This window comes from Leptodactylus fuscus, chromosome 2 (genome assembly GCF_031893055.1).
Source record: "Leptodactylus fuscus isolate aLepFus1 chromosome 2, aLepFus1.hap2, whole genome shotgun sequence".
Taxonomy (NCBI): domain Eukaryota; kingdom Metazoa; phylum Chordata; class Amphibia; order Anura; family Leptodactylidae; genus Leptodactylus; species Leptodactylus fuscus.
This window is the reverse complement of record NC_134266.1, coordinates 240,367,862-240,387,733: the sequence shown is the minus strand read 5'-3', so window position 1 is coordinate 240,387,733 and position 19,872 is coordinate 240,367,862. Positions and strand designations below refer to the sequence as shown.

Here is a 19,872-nt window from a genome sequence, read left to right as displayed (position 1 = left end):
GAAAAGATTGTGTTCGGAATTCCGATCGCGATCGTGAAATTTTCTCGATCGCCGATCGGAATCCGATCTTTTCCGAACACGATTGCTCAACCCTAGCCATCAACATAGACAACAAATAAATATGGGCAACCACTTCTGTGACATCATCACAGTAAAATCACATCCTTGCAAATTATATCTTATCCAGTTAGATTAAAATAAAACAAAAATATTGCAGATTATTATTATTACCTCTTTTTGATGATATTTAATTGCCAATTTTAATCGGGCAAGATCATTCCCACTCTGCTCTTCCAGTATGCCGCCATCATCCCTGTAGTTGAGAATAATTTCCAATTCTCTTGAGCTCCTTGTCTGATCCAGCAGGTCCTTAGCAAACTGCTTACATTGCTTGGATAGCTCCTCATATTCAGATTTAAACTCATTTTCTACTTTGCTTAATTCTTGTAGCTCCCAGCTCAACTGGAAGGCGGTGAGGAAGGGATCTTCACTAGACAGCGCTATTAAAGAAGGGCTCGCCAATGCCCTGTAGATGTTAAGTCTTGATCGAGAGTGCCGTAAACTGTCCACATCAGATCCCGAAACACATTCTACACAATTACAGCGAACCTCGTGTGGCCGGGGGACGGAGACTCCTTTTTGGACAAGATGTTTTATTATTTCATAATTGTTTGTATGAGCTGCCAAAATGATAGGGGTGATGTCTGGAGTGAATTCCGAGAACTGTTTATCCAAAAGAATCGGAGGAACCTGTAGGGGAACAAAATACAATTCTAATCAATTTTGTCATCCATGGAGTACCGTACCAAAGTTTTGGGCAGGTAGGGGAAAATTATGGAACATAAGAATGTTTCAGAAATAGAAAAGTTAAGGGTTTCTTTTTTTTTACAATTGAGTCTCTGCATGACTCGTCTGGACAGCGAGTGGAAAACACACAGACCTCATTATAGTCTATGGGTTCCGTGTGGCTTCTCTGCTAACCGCTTTTTAATGCGTTTAGTATTCCGTTTGGGGGGATCACAAGCAGACTCTCCAAATAGAATACCGAACGCAGATTTGAACCGGCCTAACAAAAGGAAGTGAAGGAAAAAAAGAGACATATTAATCCCAACCATAATAACATAGCGACACTTCTATTTTTGAAAGCGTATTTTCACATATGTCTAAAATTTTGGCACGACCCTGTATATGTATATATTGTTAATTATATATATTCATTAGTGCAAAATTCCTTTGGAATATATGTATATACTATATATATATATATATATATATATATATATATATACACACCGTATATACTCGAGTATAAGCCGACCCGAATATAAGCCGAGGCCCCTAATTTTACCACAAAAAACTGGGAAAACTTATTGACTCGAGTATAAGCCGAGGGGGGGGGAAATGCAGCAGCTACTGGAAAATTTCAAAAATTAAAATGGTCGGAGTTTTTGGGTGCAATAGAAAGGGGTGATGGGAAAGGGGAGGGGGTGTTTTGGCTGTTTGTCTGCCCCTTTCCTGAGCTTGAGGACTTGTTTTTTTTCCCCCACTTGGAATTCAGTCTGGCTGTATATAGGGTATCTGCAGTGCTCCTATTAACCCCTGCCTGATGGAACAGGAGCACTGCAGATCCTATATTCAGTAGACCGGGCACTGTGAGACACAGGGATACCTAATGTGTATGTGTATCACAGTCATTTTCTACTTTTATATGTATTCTAGGGAAAGGAGGGATTTACAACTTTTATTTATTTTATTTTTTTATTATATTTTTTGAAAGCTTCCTTTTTTTTCACTATTTTATGGGAGATTCTATACATTACTATTGCGGCTGGTCATAGAATCCCCCCACCACCACTGAAAAAACAAAAAGCCGAGAGGGGCTTTTTCAGCACAAAAGCTGTGCTGAAAAACTCGGCTTATACTCAAAGATTTAAAGGATATATACCAGCAATTTACTTGACTTTATGGCAAATTGTCATAAAAAAAATGTAGTGAATTTTTGGAATAGTTGGCTTGATAATGGATGCATTATGAGGGAACAATATGGGAATCAGAGGGTCACTTGGCTATAGAAGGGGAACTTTTATTCTCTTGCCGTTTTATAAAGAGCAATCATCAGAGCTCACATGAGATGCAGAAAATACGACAATGAATTGCCTGCTTTGAACAGTCTTTTATATTAGACGGGTCACCCAACAGGAGACTTCAGCGATCATCTGCAATTTCTGATGTGCGAGGGAAAGCAGCAGTGCTCAATTCCCCTGCAGTGCCACCAAAGGAGAAATTAAGCATTACACAATGGGTAATGTAGCATACCAGATGCTTTGGAGTGAGAGATTCTCTTATAGCCAATCTTCACTATAGGTAATACGGTAGAAAAATTCCCTACCCCATTAGTTTTATCAGACATTCTTAATAGAACATATAGGAAACATATTTTTCTAACCCAAACTTCTCTTTTTATTTATTATAATTTTATTTATTATTTAAACTTCAAATAATTTTGAAGTTTTATGAAAATGACACAGTTGGTGCACTGGGGGCGGGCCTTCAGCCCTGGGAGCACCACTCTTGTTGCTCACACCTCTACCATCTCCGGCCTGTACCACCCAGTCAAAGTTGATCCTCCCACTGCTATGAAATCACCCATTCTACTTGAGCAGCCAAAGCAGTGAAGGCCCGCCTCCAGTGCACCAACTGTCTCATTTGCTTAAAGGGGCTCTATCAGCAAAATCATGCTGATAGAGCCCCACATATGCGTGAATAGCCTTTAAAAAGGCTATTCAGGCACCGCACCCCCCCCCCCCCCCCCGTTTTAAAATAATAACCTAAAAAAGAATGTGCTCTACTTACCGAACGTGCACGCTGGGCGGGCATTCAGGGTGTGTCTTCATCTTCATCCATGCCTCTTCTTCCTCCGATGTCCTCCGGCGCTCGCGGACACTGATAAAAAAAAAATAGCTTGGGCGCATGCGCAGTAGCATGCGGCTTCTACTACGGCTGCTGCGCATGCACCCAGGCTATTTTTTCTTATCAGTGTCCACGAGCGAGCGCCGGAGGAGGACGGGACCAGAGGACATCGGAGGAAGAAGAGGCGTGGAAGAAGATGAAGACACACCCTGAATGCCCGCCCAGCGTGCACATTCGGTAAGTAGAGCACATTCTTTTTTTAGGTTATTATTTTAAAACGGGGGGATAGTTTAATATAACTTTTACTGTGACTGAATGGCCTTTTTAAAGGCTATTCATGCATATGTGGGGCTCTATCATATTATGTGTACATATACAAATAGAACCGGGTATAATTTTGTTACAACCTCGGTTCTATACACATCTATCAATGCAAGATAGACAAGCTCAATTTGCAACACTGTAGGGCAATAGTAATGGATAACCCCAAAACAGCTTACTGAGGTAGCAAATAATGTCATCATGACATCTAAAACCTACTTTGGTTCCGTGCAGTCAATATCCTCAATTCTGCAGCTAAGGAATATATGTCACTCAGTGGCGTAACTAGGTGGGGCCCCGTGGCGAACCTTTGACATGGGGCCCCCCCTCCAAAGACCCAACGCCCGCCCCTTTTCCCCCGTGTTCCTGCAGGCACTATTATGCCCCATAGTGGCCCCTGTACACAGTATTATACCCTATAGTGGCCCCTGTACACAGTATTATACCCTATAGTGTCTTCTGTATACAGTATTAAACCTTATAGTGGCTCCTGTATACAGTATTATACCCTATAGTGGCCCCTGTACACAGTATTATACCCTATAGTGTCTTCTGTATACAGTATTAAACCTTATAGTGGCTCCTATATACAGTATTATACCCTATAGTGGCCCCTGTACACTGTATTATACCCTATAGTGTCTTCTGTATACAGTACTAAACCCTATAATGGCTCCTGTATACAGTATTATACCCTATAGTGGCCCCTGCACAAAGTATTATGCCTTATAGTGGCCCCTGTAGCACAGTATTATGTACTGTACTTTTTGAGCCTCAGGTCTCAAAAAGTAAAATTTATTGTTTATTTATTTTTTTGGCATATTAACTAGTGAGGGGGCCCGGGCCCCCTAAGGTGTCGGGCCCTGTGGCAGCTGCTACCACTGCTACTATGGTAGTTACGCCACTGATGTCACTTCTACAAAGTTCAGCATGGAAAGAATTATTGAAATTGTAACAGATATTTTATGCTGCTTCAGTCAATTTTGTTGAATAATTTGAGCTAAACATGGAAAATAAGTCAGCAGGGAATTTATAATACAGACAATATGAGATTACATGGTCAGTAACACCGGCAATGACTGGAGCAGGAGTCACCTATCTGCCATTTCTATCGCCATTCTGACAGGCTTGAAATGCCGGGTTTTCAGACAGAAATATAAATAGAAGCTGAGCTGTTATCAGAGGCATAATGGCCAGATATCACCGGCCCCTAAATATCAAATGTCGGCTGTGTAACATTTATCATTCGACAGAGCAAGACCTACTGAAACAGAGCAACAAAGTCCAATACCACACTGAAACATCTAACCCAGGCCATATGGTGAAATTTATCCAAAGTGAAAATTTTACAAGTTGTTTTTAGACTTTTTTGCCATTGCTTTAGGCTCCAATAATAGCAGAATTATGATTATTTAACTACTAGAAATATATAATGCCAACTTATAAGTTGTTCACAGGATGAGGCCATTGATATAGGTCCCCAGTGAGACCCCTTCTTGTCTATTCCATTCAGGAATGGCAACCAAGTAGCCAGAGACAGAAAGAGGGCTCTGGTACTGATGTGTCCACTTATAACACTTGTCTACTTAGATTCAGGACTTCGGTTTTCTATTAAATCAATTCATTACAATATTGCAACATGAAAAGACGGCACATCATAGGTCACTGGGTGGGCATATATATACATATATAGCATATCACTTCATAATACAATGTTATGTCACATACCTCCCAACTTTCAGAGGACAGATAGTGTGATAAAAACATATAATAAGCCATACTTCTAAGCCCTGCCCATGCCCCTTTGACCTTGCCGAATCCAACCCACCGCCCTTGTGCCCTAGTATAAATGTCCCTTTAGTGACCCCTACATGGTAAAATGCCTCCTTAGTGCCTACATAAGGTAATATGCCCCCTTTATAATGCCCTTTTGTGATCCCCACATAATATCATGTGTCCTTGTCACTCCACAGAGCCATTTAGTGTCTCCCATACAGTATAGTGTCCCCCTTTTGGCCCCCATTATGTTTAATGTTCCATTTCTGGCCTTCACATGGTATAATGTCCCCCTTTTGGTCCCAATTTATTGTAATACTCCACTTCTGGCCTACACTCTGTATAATGTTCCTCTTGTGGTTTCTACACAGGATAATAGCCTCCTTTTTGGCCTCCACACTGTATAATAATTCCCTTTCTGGCCTTCACATGGTATAATGATTCCCCATGTGGCCCCTACACAGTATACTGGTCTCCCTTGTGCGCTCCACATACTATAATGTCCCTTTGTGGCCCCACAGTAAAATGAAAAAAAAAAAAAAAAATGTAATACCACACCCTCTTCCCCCGGAGTCCACTCTTCTTCTGTCTCTGTAGCAGCTTGGATCAGCAGGCGTGATAAAGTGACGCCATTACATCACACCTGGCTCCATCCAAGTATCTGGCAGCAGCAATAGGGGGTAAATGGTGAAATAGTGAGATGACGGCATTATCACCAAGTAGACAATGCTTAATAACATACATCATTTGATTCGTACCTTTCCCCTGAACAATTTAATGTTGTTTTTTTAACATGTCCACCCATTCAAAACATACAACCCCTGGAATATAATATGTAAACCAGTTCTGATCCTCCATGCGGATGGGAACCTTTTACTTTCACATAGGAAACATAAGGTTAATGCCCACATGGAAAATCAGATCTAGTTTGCATATCATCTTCCAGGGTCCATATCTTCTGAATGGGTGGACGGATGGGAAATGTCAAGAATCAAATATTGATAGTTATTTAGCATTTTCTACTGGGTGACATATCTTATTTGAGTATATTTGTGTGTGTGTGTGGGGGGGGGGGAATCTGCCGCTATCCACCTGGGACAGAAGGACAATATCTGAAATCTAGGTCTGTCCTAATGATGCTGGGATGGTTGGGACTGAAGAAATGCAAAACAATATTATCTTGAAAAGCTGCTCATCCAGCGTCACACATGTCTGGACCAAGAGTAAAGGTAGACAAAGGCCCATCTGTATGTCTATGTCTGTATTATTATAAAAAGAGAAAGGTCCCAGCAGGGCAGTAGAGATATAATGTTCCAAAGTCTACAAAGATCTATAGATGTGAGAGTCGGGAATGAGATCTTTTAACATCAAAGCTTGGATCCTGGATAGCAGTTTTATTTTATATCCTGTCACACACATCTTGACGGACTCTAAGACCTAAATAAAGATAGCTTAAAGCTAAGGAAATTACAGTAGAATAGACCATGGAGGTGCAAACTGTAAGATAGATTTAGGGCATAGTAGACTCTTGTCAAAAAATTGGCACATTCTATGATGCCCATACTGTACTTATACAACATATCTATTGTTTTTGACACAAAACTATAATAAAATGCACCAAAATATGGTGCATTGCCAAACCTTAGGCACAACCTGGTTAATAAATCTGCTCCGCTGTATTTTTAGGATTACTCAACATAGAAGGCAAAATAATACAGAAAAAAATGTGTAAAGCCAAATTTACAATTATGTTGTCTGATATTGGAATAAAGAATACGTCTAAGTAATTACAGTAGGAGAGACGAAAGCGAGTCACGGAGAAGAGGCTGCAGGTGGTATCTGCAGATCAGTGAGTACATGTGAGCGGCATGTCAGCTGCCTACAGTGTTAAAAAGAAAACGGCAGCCAAGATAACATCCTCGTAGGGGAAAATAATAGTATAAAAAATATACAATAAACCATTACAAATGTTTCCGCAACATTAGTCAAATAAAAACATGATATCATCTAAAAAATGATGACAATAAAACATTTAATAGGCTCATCATAAAACCTTCCTCTATGAAATTCATTTAAAGAGGTCACCAGTTTGAGATATCATCCCAGGTTTATAGGTTCCTTCTCACTGACTCTAGCACACTTGGAATTTCTTCTCTAGCCCCCACCATTCCATAGTAATTGATACCATTAGTTTTGGTTATGTTAATAAGGTTTATACCGTCAAGCGGGTGTCTCACCAGGGAAAGGCAAGGGGTGTGAGTCAGAGGTTTTTTTTAACACTGCCCAATCAGAGGCAGACTGTTCTAGAAAGCTCAGAATCATGCCTAAGACCACCCACGTGGCATTGGAAAAACCTCATTAACCTACAAGCACCAAAACTTGCTCAGGAATGGTGGGAGACAGAGAAAAACACGCTGAGTGCACCAAATCAATGTAGCATCAACTACTAACAGACCAATGCGATATACGCTCCATGGTCATGTGCTGAACACATAGATGCACAGCTCGTTATAGTAATGACACAGTAATTAGACATCTGCCTGGTAATGAGCTGGGATTGCATATTACACGACTATGGACTAGTCTTTACCCACTAGGAATAAGCAGAATGAATGATAGATCTCGAAAGCAGAGATCTCAAAAATCGTGAAGAATTGATACAGGAAGTGTATTGTACAATGTTTTATTGTACAACCCATAACATTGGTTTCTCAATATTGGTCTGAAAATGGACAACCCCTATAAAAGATGCAAAGAACTGCAACTGGTGATGAAAGTCCTTATGAAATGGCGACCTAGAGAAGCTCCCTGCATAGTAGGTGGTCCAGACAACATTGTACCCACTTTCTCTTTGCATTATTATTAGAGATGAGCGAACACTGTTTGGATCAGCCGATCCGAACAGCACGCACCCATAGAAATGAATGGAAGCACCTGTGACGCTGACTTTGCCGGCGGCCGGCTGGTGTCACAGGTGCTTCCATTCATTTCTATGGGTGCGTGCTGTTCGGATCAGCTGATCCGAACAGTGTTCGCTCATCTCTAATTATTATTCATAAATTTCTGCGTTTACTGGTAGAATGGAAACTGCATCAAGAAATTTACAGATACTCTGTCTACCAATAAGTATATGGACCCCTGTGGTAGAATAGAAAAAAAACATTTCTCCATATACAATAGTTGGTAGAACCCAGCAGATGCTTCCTTACGGATGGGATTGGTACATAATACTCCCGGATACCTGGTGAATCTCCTGGTATATATGAGCCATCGGTTGGGTGCGGTTTCTCTGGCCAGCATTCATTGGTCTTTATCTCCCAGTTTCGGGGGTCTGCCGACTCGGGGCACATTCCAACAATCACCGTTCACCTTCCACTTCGTAATTACATAAGCCACTGTGTATTTTGAGTAATTCAGTTCACTTGCTATGTCCCTTAAGGATCGACCATTTCTGTGGTACCCAACAATTACCCCTTTCTCGAAATCAGACAACTCTGCACTTCATGGCATCTTGCATGCGACTAATGCCAATGCTGTTTCTTATTTAAATCAGGTCATAATGTACCGATATTGGGGGTGGACCTTCTCACTTGAGGGGAGAACAGAAGAACCGCGCTCGCCCGGGTAAATCAACAAACTTTATTAGCACTGTGCTAATAAAGTTTGTTGATTTACCTGGGCGAGCGCGGTTCTTCTGTTCTCCCCTCGAGTGAGAAGATCCACCCCCAATATCGTTGCCTTGACGTCTCCCAGGCGTATATCCAGATGCTGCCCAGGTTTACCTGTGCCATCCATTCCTAAGATACACTATAGAGGTGGTTGCGTCTCACACAACCCCACCAGGTGAGAGACCATTTCTTTCTGCTTACCCTGACTTTTTGATTCAAAAAATACTACACCAAGGTCGGCTCGGTGCCTCTCTTCTTTTTTGCTTTGTAGGTCATGATGTACATCATGGAAAGCGTGACGTACATCACGACCGCAGATATTTCATTTGCATAGGTGTCCAAATACTTATTGGTAAACAGTGTACAGTATACTGTATATCCCCCCTTACATTTCCTTTTTTCTCAAGGCAACCTGATATGAATGACGCCAGATGATCACTTTAAATAAAGGAAAAAAATGGATTTTTTTAAAAAAATTCTTATTCTGAGGAAGTGTAATGAATGACACATCTGTACCGTATGTTCTCTATTAATTTAATAGCACCTGTATATACTCTGTTCTGCAATAAACTAATCTGGATAACCTTGCTACGCTGGCTGTCTATCTGAGAAAATAAACACGCACTCACCTATCCAGAACCGTAGGCACTTCTGGTAGAAATAAGCAGCTTATTAAATTAGGATAAAAATTGGATTTGTCACTTTTCTGCCATTTCTGTGCAGACAAGGAACAAATCATTGATCCGCAGAGAGATTTGCTTACTTATCAAGAACACTTTAAAATCTGGCGCTTTCTTATCAGATGACTCCATATTCAATTATACAGACTTGATTGATTTTAGTCTTTCGGCAGACTGTGTATTCCTTTTAATTACCGGTATAACCATCCGGCGTTTACGCCTGTTATTATACAATGTTGATAGTGCAGAGGACCCGAGATCAAGAACTTAACATTTTCCTTGGCTCTCGCAGTGAAGAGCACATATAATCATTTCGGCTGCTAGAACTAGCATCAAATAATTTGTAGTTATTTGAAGCTGCGCCAAGCCCTGAAAGGGTAAGACACAGATGAGCGAGAAGAAAAGCCAGTGTAATTTGAAATGACAGCAATTGGTACAGCTATGGGGTATAGCTCCAGGCAAGAAAATAAGTATCCGTGGGAGGGGGATACTGTACTTAGAATGACAACCATACTGAGCAACAACAAAGGGAGAAAGGCAAAGATTTCAGCTTTGCCACATGAATCTAAAGGATAAGAGAGGTAAAAGCCCATTAGAATCATAGCGTATGTAATAGTATGATGCACCCATGTGAAAAGCCACATAAATCCATTTTCATAGCATGCCATGGCTAATATTACAGGTGACTGACTGGTATTACAAGCTATCCTTTGAGACGCGGAATGCGATGTAAAGATACAGACAGTGATTCCTGGGAAACTAAATATTGTATATTCTATAGTCCACATCTACTAAGATGGATATATCTTACACCATATTTAGGGGAAAGTCAGAATTAATGTATTCAGATTAGCAAATACTATACCAGCCATATTGTAGATGGAGTTCTTTCTGGTTGCTCGCCCTTCATCAGGGTTACCGAAAGACTGGATGAAACGCGTTAGCTGCAGTTTGGGAAGGGAGACCATATAGTTTCTCATTGCTTTGACATAGACTTATTTTTCAGGCTATTTTATTCATGAAGCATTGTGTGAAAAATAAGTCTGCATCACTGTGTCTCTTTAGTGAAAAATAGCACCCCCTTCTTGAACTGAGCCAAATTTATTAAAAAGGTACACACAAAATGGATGCATTTGGGACTTAGAAAATCAAATATTTCTACCAGAATGTAAGGGAATTTCTATAGGAGCAATTCCTCAGTAGCTGCTGCTGAACCCTGAGGGGAGGGCACAATAGACAGTGAGCCCTAAGCTGAAACCCCCCGCTGTCCCTTCCTGCTTGCCGGTCCTATCCTAAGCAATAGGCGGCAATTGATTGATTAACCCTATATAAGTGACAAATAACAACAAAGGGAGGTCAGCTAGCCAAGGGTCCAGTAACAGGCGAGTAACGCAGTACAGAAATGTAATCCAAGAGAATAGCCAAAGGGTAAGCTAGAGGTCAGAGGTCAGTAATACAGTACAATAGTAGCAGACAGAGGGGTTTAGCAGGGACACGGTCTAAGGACAGAGTCTCAAAAGACAGCAAGTCAGTGAGGGCCAATCTCCTGTATATAGAAAGCCCAAGACCCGCCCTAGGCTTGATTGGAAGACAGGCTGTCAATCACATGGGCAAGGCTAGAATTAACCATTTGATGAACAGAGGGAGACAAGGTGCAGGAGATGGGTGTGGTGGAAATTCAATTACAGAGATAGAGCAGTGTTCACACAATGCAACCTAAAACACTAAGCAAAGAACCAAACTGGATATTCTTCCTGCGCCGCAGTGTACGAGCGGAGGGTGGCGCAGAGACCAGAAAAGGCATTACACAGAATTTACAACATTTCCTGCTTTTTTTTTTCCAAATTCATTTCAGGCTACACATACTGTTACTAAAGATGAGCAAATTTCGAAAAAAAATTACATCAGGTCCCATCACATTCAATTTCAAGTCTCCTAGGACTGTATCCAACCTCTTTCAAGCTGTTTTACGGAGGGCTGCCTACAAGCCATTATGGAGAAGCCTGCTGGGCTCCTTACCGAGGTCTAATGACTCTCTTTTTTTATCTAATTTGTAAAGGGAAAGTTAAGCAATTTTTAAGTAATTTGTATGGGAATAATTGTGAATATTTTGGACACTTCAAAATCCAAAACTTTTAAGGAATTTGCTTTATCACCACCCATCACTTTTCAGTTTCAAAGACAGGAAAGATTGCAAATTTGGTGCAGACCATTATCTGTGTCTTTTTTCTTTAGCTGCTTAGCAAGTGTGGGACTATGTTCTATACAAGTGATGGTCAATCCTTAAATTATGGTGGCCTATGGTGGGACCCTCAATTCAATCTGGCCATTACCTTACCTTCCATATTCTTTGTTACACCGATGTGCAGTGGGCAGGTATAGAAGGAAACCCTTGGCCCCTGTGTAGCACTTATAGTGTTCTATCCATCTATCTATACCAATAAATCCGTATTCACATCAGCCTTATTTAAATATGTGGTTTTAATTACAATAAAATTACATAATGGGAGTATTTTGGATAATTTGTCCATTTTTTTCTAAATGTTTTCAGCCCATCTGTATAAAAGAGCTGGATGAGAAACGTGTTATTAGTGCAGCCCATTCATTTCATTTGGCTCCAAAGGGACTTCTTTGCATCTCATTTGGCCGTTCACTCGGCTCTGTCAGCCTAAAAACTACCGGATGCTGCTGTCCTGATCTATTCCACAAATGAGGCTGCTTTTTAAAAGGGATGTCCAGGATCAGGAAAATGGACAGGGTTTTTTTCAATTAAGTACTATCACACCTCCATGGACTGTACCTGGTTTTGCAGTTCAGTCCTATTCATTCAATGTGTTTTCAGACTTACAGTATGAAGAAAGAAGGAAATCTCAGACACCACACAGCAAATAGATACTTAATAGATGGGGGAATGGTTTGGAGTGGCATCATGGGAGATACAATTCATCAAAAAACAATTGTGTAATGGAATGCAAGTGACAGTGATGGATCGCTAATAGAAAAGCAATGGGCGCCTTTATGTTTTATCTTCTCGGTCTTGTAAAAATATCACTGCTGTTTACTCTTAGAGGCAGCAAACTTGTATATACTGCAGTCAGTCCTGCTTTTATCAGAGAAGTGGATATGGTTGTAGTCTAGGTAATGCTTTCTCAGCACAACAGCCTGAACTCAGAATGAAAAAAATCCCATCCACAAACTGCATAAGCCCCTTAACCATAGTGACTATGGACATTCAACAGCATTTTTGTGTGTGGCCTTAAAGGGGTTGGCTAGGAGCTGAAGGTAGTTGATACTGATGTACGGATGTACATGTACTGATACAGGATAGGTTATCAATATCAGATCTGTCATTATCCGAACCCAAGCCCCCACACTGATCAGCTGTTTTGGCCACTGGAAGACATATATTGGCAATATGGGTGGAGGCAGCTCTGCTCCTGTTCACTTAAATAGAAGCAGAGCTGTCTCCAGTGATATACATAACATATGGCTTCCAGCGGCCAAAACAGCTGATTGGAATGGGGTCTGGGTGTCGAACCCCAGCCCATCTGATACAGCCATCTTTGCGTAACTAGTTTGGGCTAAAATGTTTCAACATAATAGACTTGTGGGCGTGGATTTTAATAAAAAAGTACATGGCTTAAAATGTACCAAGATGAATCAAAATAGTGTAAAATTCAGTCTCACAGTAAGCCAACTAAAAGATGGTATACTGTAAATTTAGATTAGACTTTCTAAAAATACACCAAATACACCAAATGTATCATCCAGCATCAGTCACTGTGAAAAATCCGGTGCCTGTCTAAGTTTACACCGTCTAACTATTAGTCAGTCTTGGCCATTGTTCTTATTCACTGACATAAACTAATATCTAGAAATGGTGAAGAACTAGAACATAAACTACTGGAAAGTTGTAGAGCATTTCAATTATACAATGATGAAGTTTTATTAGCATTAAAGCTTTGTTAGGTCTTAAAGCTAAGACCTCATGTAGCGAAACACAGCAAAAAAAAAAAATGCTGCAAAAAAAATAACACAGCGGAAGCACGCCATGTTCTTTTGCTCTGCGGACTTTTTGCCTCTATTATACCTATATGGAAAATTCCAGCGTTTCCGCAGATATATTTGACACACTGCGATTTTCAAACCACATATTTTCTACTACAGACTTTTTTTTCTGTAATCTGTGGATGGGATTAGCCAGAATTTCATCTACTTTGCAGGTAAAGTAAATTTCAGCGTTTTTGCAGTAACGTTTCTATTGCAGCCAAAGCACTGCATATAATATGCTCCACAGTGGCCCCTGCACAGCATAATATGTTCCACGGTGGCCCCATGCACAGTATAATTCTCTGCAGTAGCCACCGCACAGTATTATATGCTCTACAGTGGCCTCTGCACAGTATAACATGCTCCACAGTGGCTCCTGCACAGTATAGTGCTCCATATTGGAGCCACACAATATAATATGCTCCGCAGGGGCCCCTTCACAGTATAATGCTCCAAATTGGCACTGTACAGTATAATATGGATTGCGCATGAACAGTCCATATTATACAGAGCTAAATGCACCTCCTCTTTGACCCACCACTCATCCCCATTACACTTGACCTTGTTTAATTTCATCTACAAACCTGGGCATTATCACCAGCCGGGACCTCTTGTTTGTGATGTGTGCCGGCTTCCCACCATATTGCACATGCGTCGGTGGCTGAAGTGCACAGGACAGGCTTCTTTCCACTGACGTCCCAAGGTGTGGCTATTGATTAGATAGACACCGTGTAACGTCAGCGGAAAAGGCAAAAATGTTATAAATGTAGGTCACATGATCTACATATATTACAGTAAAACTGAGAAAAATTATTAATAAATGTTATTTAGAAAGTCGGATGGGAGGGGCCACATGGTGACTCAGTGGTTAGCACTGCAGCCTTGCAGCGCTGGAGTCCTGGTGTTCAAATCCCACCAAGGGCAAAAAATCATCTGCAAGGAGTTTGTATGTTCTCCCCATGTTTGCATGGATTTCCATCCCATATTCCAAAAAAGACATGCTGATAGGGGAAAATGTACATTGTGAGCTCTGTGTGGGGCTCACAATCTACATTTGGCAAAAAAAAATGTTGGATGGGAGACATGGGGGCTTGGGTTTAATATATAGATTTATCCTGGACAACCGCTTTAAAAAACAAACAAACAAACAAACAAAAAAAAAACCATGACTAATAGCGCAAGTTTGCACAAGTCTGTCATGAAACCATGTAGAAAAGGGAAAGAGCGGGAGGCATGTAGAGGGTTACGATGAGCAGCTTTATTGCAGGAGGTCTCTTTATAAAAAAAAGAAGGTCTTTTGCTTCCAATTACGGTGAACCGGTCTCTAAGGCAGATTCCTTGTAGACTAGAACATCTGTGCTCGGTGCCTTATAATAGGTAAATCTTTAAATTCTGCCAATCCTTAAGGAGTCCCTATCTACTCACTTTTTATAGGTCTGGAATTCTATACGGATTCTTTTTATAAGTTTGTAGAGTTTGGCGTTTTATTTTTAATGATCCAAAGTTCCAAACCTTCGGCTTCCATTCACACACAGCTAAATAATGAAAACTGTCTGGTTGCCGTTACATAAAGCTTCCCTTGACATTCTGGTGATGACTGCAATTTCATCAATGGGGTATTATGCCAAAAGTCTTGTAGATGCAAGTCCTATATCTGGAACCAGCGCCTATCTCTAAAATATCGTTCAATGGCCCCCCATCCAGGCTGAAAGAGCAGTGAAGTGGGCTTATATGTGCGTGATTCTCTTTGTTTATTTCTATGGAAGCCATGGAAACAACCAAAAAAACCGTGTGCTAGGACTTAAATAGAAGTCATGTGTCAGACCCCATATGAGTTTTTCACACTCAATTCATTTTATTTGTTTTTAATCATGTAATTTATTTTGGCATGATAAAGTAAATTTGTTACATTTTTTGATACATATGGTTTCTGTGTTCATTTATTTCCGATATTTAGTATAGAAATTATTGCATTTCATTTAGATATCCAGTATTTGTTTCCAGTATAGGATGTGTCAGGCCATTTCTGCCTATAGCTTCCTATGTAATGGACAGCTTGGGACTTCAATCCCCCCCCCTCCCCCATGACTGATAGCCTTCCAGAATGGATAGGTCCTCTTCTTCATGACTAGTGTCATAATCATCCACGTTACAGAAAAACTGCTTTTTTTGTTGCAGATTTTGATGCGTTTTTTTAATTTAAATCCAAGAGTGGATTATAGAACCTTTGATATATCTGTCTATATTATAAAAATGAATTTCTGTCTGTCTGTCTTTTCTTTATGTTTGACCAAACGACTGGACCGATCTTCTTCACCAAATTTGGCACACAAATACTTCAAGTGTCCGGGAAGGTTTAAGATGAGGCCTCAACTTGCTAGGATGTATCGTTGCTGAGATACAGCATTCCCAAAACAATGACCCCCTCATTAGGCAATATAAACCTGCAAGTTTTTCACTCATATTCCAACTACAATATACATGGTCACTCCACATGCACAATCCAACACAGACATCCAAACTGAAATACATGCATCAGAGGATTAGTTACACAGCTCAACATACAGTATCACATGCTAGAGGATTAGATATGCACGTCTGTACAGTACCACATGCCGGAGGATTATATAGATGCATCGGCACACAGTACAACATGCCAGAGGATTAGATATGAGTGTCTTCGCACAGTACCACATACTAGAGGATTATATAGATGCATCGGCACACAGTACAACACGCCAGAGGATTAGATATGAGTGTCTTCACACAGTACCACATACTAGAGGATTATATAGATGCATCGGCACACAGTACAACACGCCAGAGGATTAGATATGAGTGTCTTCGCACAGTACCACACGCTGGAGGATTAGATATGTGTGTCTTTGCACAGTACCACACGCTGGAGTATTAGATATGCGCCTCTCCACACAGAACCACACACTGGAGGATTAGATATGAGCCACTGCACAAAATACCACATGGGAGAGGATTAGATATGCACCTCTGCAGACAGTACCACATGCCAGAGGAGTAGATACGTGCCTCAGCACACAGTACCACATGCCAGAGGATTAGTACACAGCTTTGCACAGAGTACCACACAATAGAATTTTACTCTAGGAAACCATAGCTACCCAGCCATTTTTCTTCACTGCTGTATGTCAGCTTTAAAGGGGCAGGGCTCTGTGGATAACACTGTTATATAAGGTCACATTCACACTGCTTTACTCCAGGTATCCATAACAACCGATCACAGGTTTTTCAATGATATCTAAACTGAGATACACATGATCACATGACACTTATGGACACTGTGAAGCATGGGATTTTTCAAAAAACAACCGGACCTTGATTGATGAAAAGAATCCAAGGAGTTTATTTCAGGATGTCCAGTTTTGACAAAAAAAATAATTCTTCAGTAAATCTCCATAATGTATACAACAAACACCTTGTACCTCAGGCTGCTGTAGTCTCACAAACAATTCATCATGTGAACTTCACCAACACACCCCAGCTTTCTGGGAATTGGAATCATTTTATACCTTAGACATTTCCCATAATCCTCTGCAGGTTTCCCTATAAAACCCTGGAGTTGCTGCAGACTTGCCTCTTATAAGATCAGGGTGGACACACCCAGTGCAACTCCACTACTGCAGGTAAATATGCAAAAAAACACTTTATAAATCCATGTTAATGTGAACAGTTCCTTAGTGTTAGTATATTGTTCCCAGATGGTAAGACAAGAAATAGTAGGAAAATAGAGCATTAGGTGGCCAGCCTAATGAGGAAAGAAAGGAATAAGAAGCAGTAATAGAACATTCACACAGAGATATTACCAGACCTGGGGACTCCTGTACCACCACTAAGGTTACATAGAGGAAATCACATGGAAACATAACACAAAACAGTTTACCTCTTCACACACACAAACGACATACAAAATACACCAGTGCAAAACTTGGCAATTCTTATGGGGCCACTACACAAACAAAAAATGAAATGTCTATGCTATTCTTGCCTATAGAAAACCAAGCTAAACCCAGCAAAACAGAGACCAGCACTGATTTAAGACTAGATTTTTTCATGGGTTTTACTACAACATTGCTCCTCAGTTATAGTTTTATCATTCTACATTTATTATAGACTAGCAGAGGGACATGGCTTCACATGGGTATATTTCAGAAGGACCCGGCTTCGCACGGGTATATTTCATTTTTTGTTTGTGTAGTGGCCCCATAAGAATTGGCACTGGTCTATTTAGACCCAGCCTATAACCTTCCTGGACACCTGATATACTTGTGTGCCAAATTTGGTGAAGATCAGTCCAGACAATTCATCGCGCAGAAGGAACAGACAGATAGAAAGTGATCTTTATATATATATATGAGATATGGTTCACAAGCTCGAGAAGAATAACCTCATTGATCCAGGTTACTTCTCTCCCCTCTACTTAGTTGTCAGGTTATCACTTTGCATTTCATACAAGACTGTTTTATCCCTAAGAAATACTGATTTACTGTAGGCAGGATCCCGTATATTTTTACTGTCAGAAATGATTGACAAGTGAGAAGTTTCTTGGGGTTTTTCAGCTCTCACAATGGTTTATTATAAACTATTCACTGCACAGGATTAGCAGTGCCAAAATATGGTATGAATGTTTTATACCCTTTTTTTTTTTTTATAACCGTCCCAATCATTTATAGTTTGTTATTCACCAGTTACAATGAAATACTGAATCTGTCATCCAACATTTCCGTGACATAACAATAACTCATGATATGAAAGCTTCTCGCACATAAAAGTGGATTTTTATTGTAGCAGGAAATTGCAACATTTCTATCCTTGCTGCTAAATATGGTCGGGATCAATCATCTTTTCAAGGAATTCAGTAATATTCTAACAATAACCAGTTATTGTATTTAGCACACAGACATAGAATATAATAGACACTTTTTATAGTTGGGGGTTGGGCTCTTACTCCTAGTCAAAGCTCTTCTACATGTCCGGCATTGACATACAAGGTTGTTACCAATAGTTGACACTCAATAGACATTTTTCTTTCTTCTAGAGAGTGTATTCACACAATTTTTTCCATAAAGAATTGCCTGTAGAGCAAAGATAGCTAAAGGCTTAGCTCTAGAATATGCTACTCAATATCCTTAGTAGATATGCTTTGCCATGGGTCAAAGTTGACAGATTGTCATAAGGACTGACAAATATAGTCGTAAACTCAATGGGGCAAACTTTTTGAGACTGGTGTTTTTAGCCTCTTCTAAGCACCACAATGGAAGTCCAATATAATATCCTATATCTCTCATGCCAAAAAATACATTTGCTATGCCAAGACATCTGCACCCCGATCTGCCCACTCTCTGCCCTGTTCTGCCCAAAGTCACAGACCGTGGCAAGTGAGGTGTACAACTTGTGTTACATCTTTGCACCAAGATGCTCAACCAAGATGCTCAACATTATCACCCATATGTGCCAGAAAACTGCTGAAGATGTATTGGTAACTCCCATCCCTCATTTTATTTTACCTGAGTAGAGTCATTGGGGGACTGAACAAGAGTTGGGGTGGTGATAGTCGGGGTTGTCAGATTGCATGGCATGACCTCTGTTGTGACTATACTTTTCATAGTTACTGTGACTGTTATGGGATACATAACAGGTGTGGGCCCAAAACAGATCTGTTTGGGCCCAAGCTCTGCTTATACCTATACGGGGACAAGAAAGGACAAATTGGAGAACACTGTATGTAGCAACTAAGACAAGTTCCCACAGGCACTGCCCCCTCAAGTATATAAAGTGCAGGATACATTTCACTCTATTGCTAGATTCACACTAGCGCCCGGAGTCCGTTCTCAGCTTTCCATCTTCTGCATGCAGAAGACGGAAAGCTGTCAGACCGGGTCCGGCCGTGAGCGTCGGTGAGCGTTTTCTGCTCTCCGCCGCGAAACCATTTTTTTAAAAAAAATCGGACACAGAGTACTGCATGTCCGACTCTGTGTCCGATTTAAAAAAAAAAAACGGTTTCGCGGCGGAGAGCATAAAACGCTCACCGTCGCTCACGGCCAGACATCTTTCAAACCCATTCAAATGAATGGGTATGAAAGAGTCCTGCAGGTTTCCGTCTCCTGCTCAGTTTTGTGCAGGAAACGGAAATCTGCAGAACGGAGACCGGGCACAGATGTGAACGAGCCCTATACAGTACATTGTATCACCCATATAAAACAAGTATTTGCAGTTTCTGCAGAGGTACCTGTTTCCATTAGACGTAGCAGCAACGTCTCTGATAAGGGATTATCATTCAGTCATTGCAGTCATAAAATCAGCATTGTCAATAAAAGAAAGCACCGTGGCACAGTTTGAGCTTATTAATATTTTTAGTATTGGAATCAGATGTGATCTCTATTTCCCAGTGTTATTTCTAGCTACAAAAAGTACAATCTGTGCACTTGCATGCA

The 19,872-nt window shown here is 40.6% G+C and overlaps 1 protein-coding gene across 1 annotated transcript in view; it reads right to left on the bottom strand.

Moving 5' to 3' along the window:
- The window catches only part of TRPC4 (transient receptor potential cation channel subfamily C member 4), a 158,901-nt gene that overhangs the window by 40,842 nt on the left and 98,187 nt on the right, over window positions 1-19,872 (bottom strand). The window contains exon 3 of the mRNA XM_075265909.1: window positions 232-750. Within this exon, the coding sequence (XP_075122010.1) occupies window positions 232-750 (519 nt within the window). The remainder of the gene's footprint in view (window positions 1-231; window positions 751-19,872) is intronic.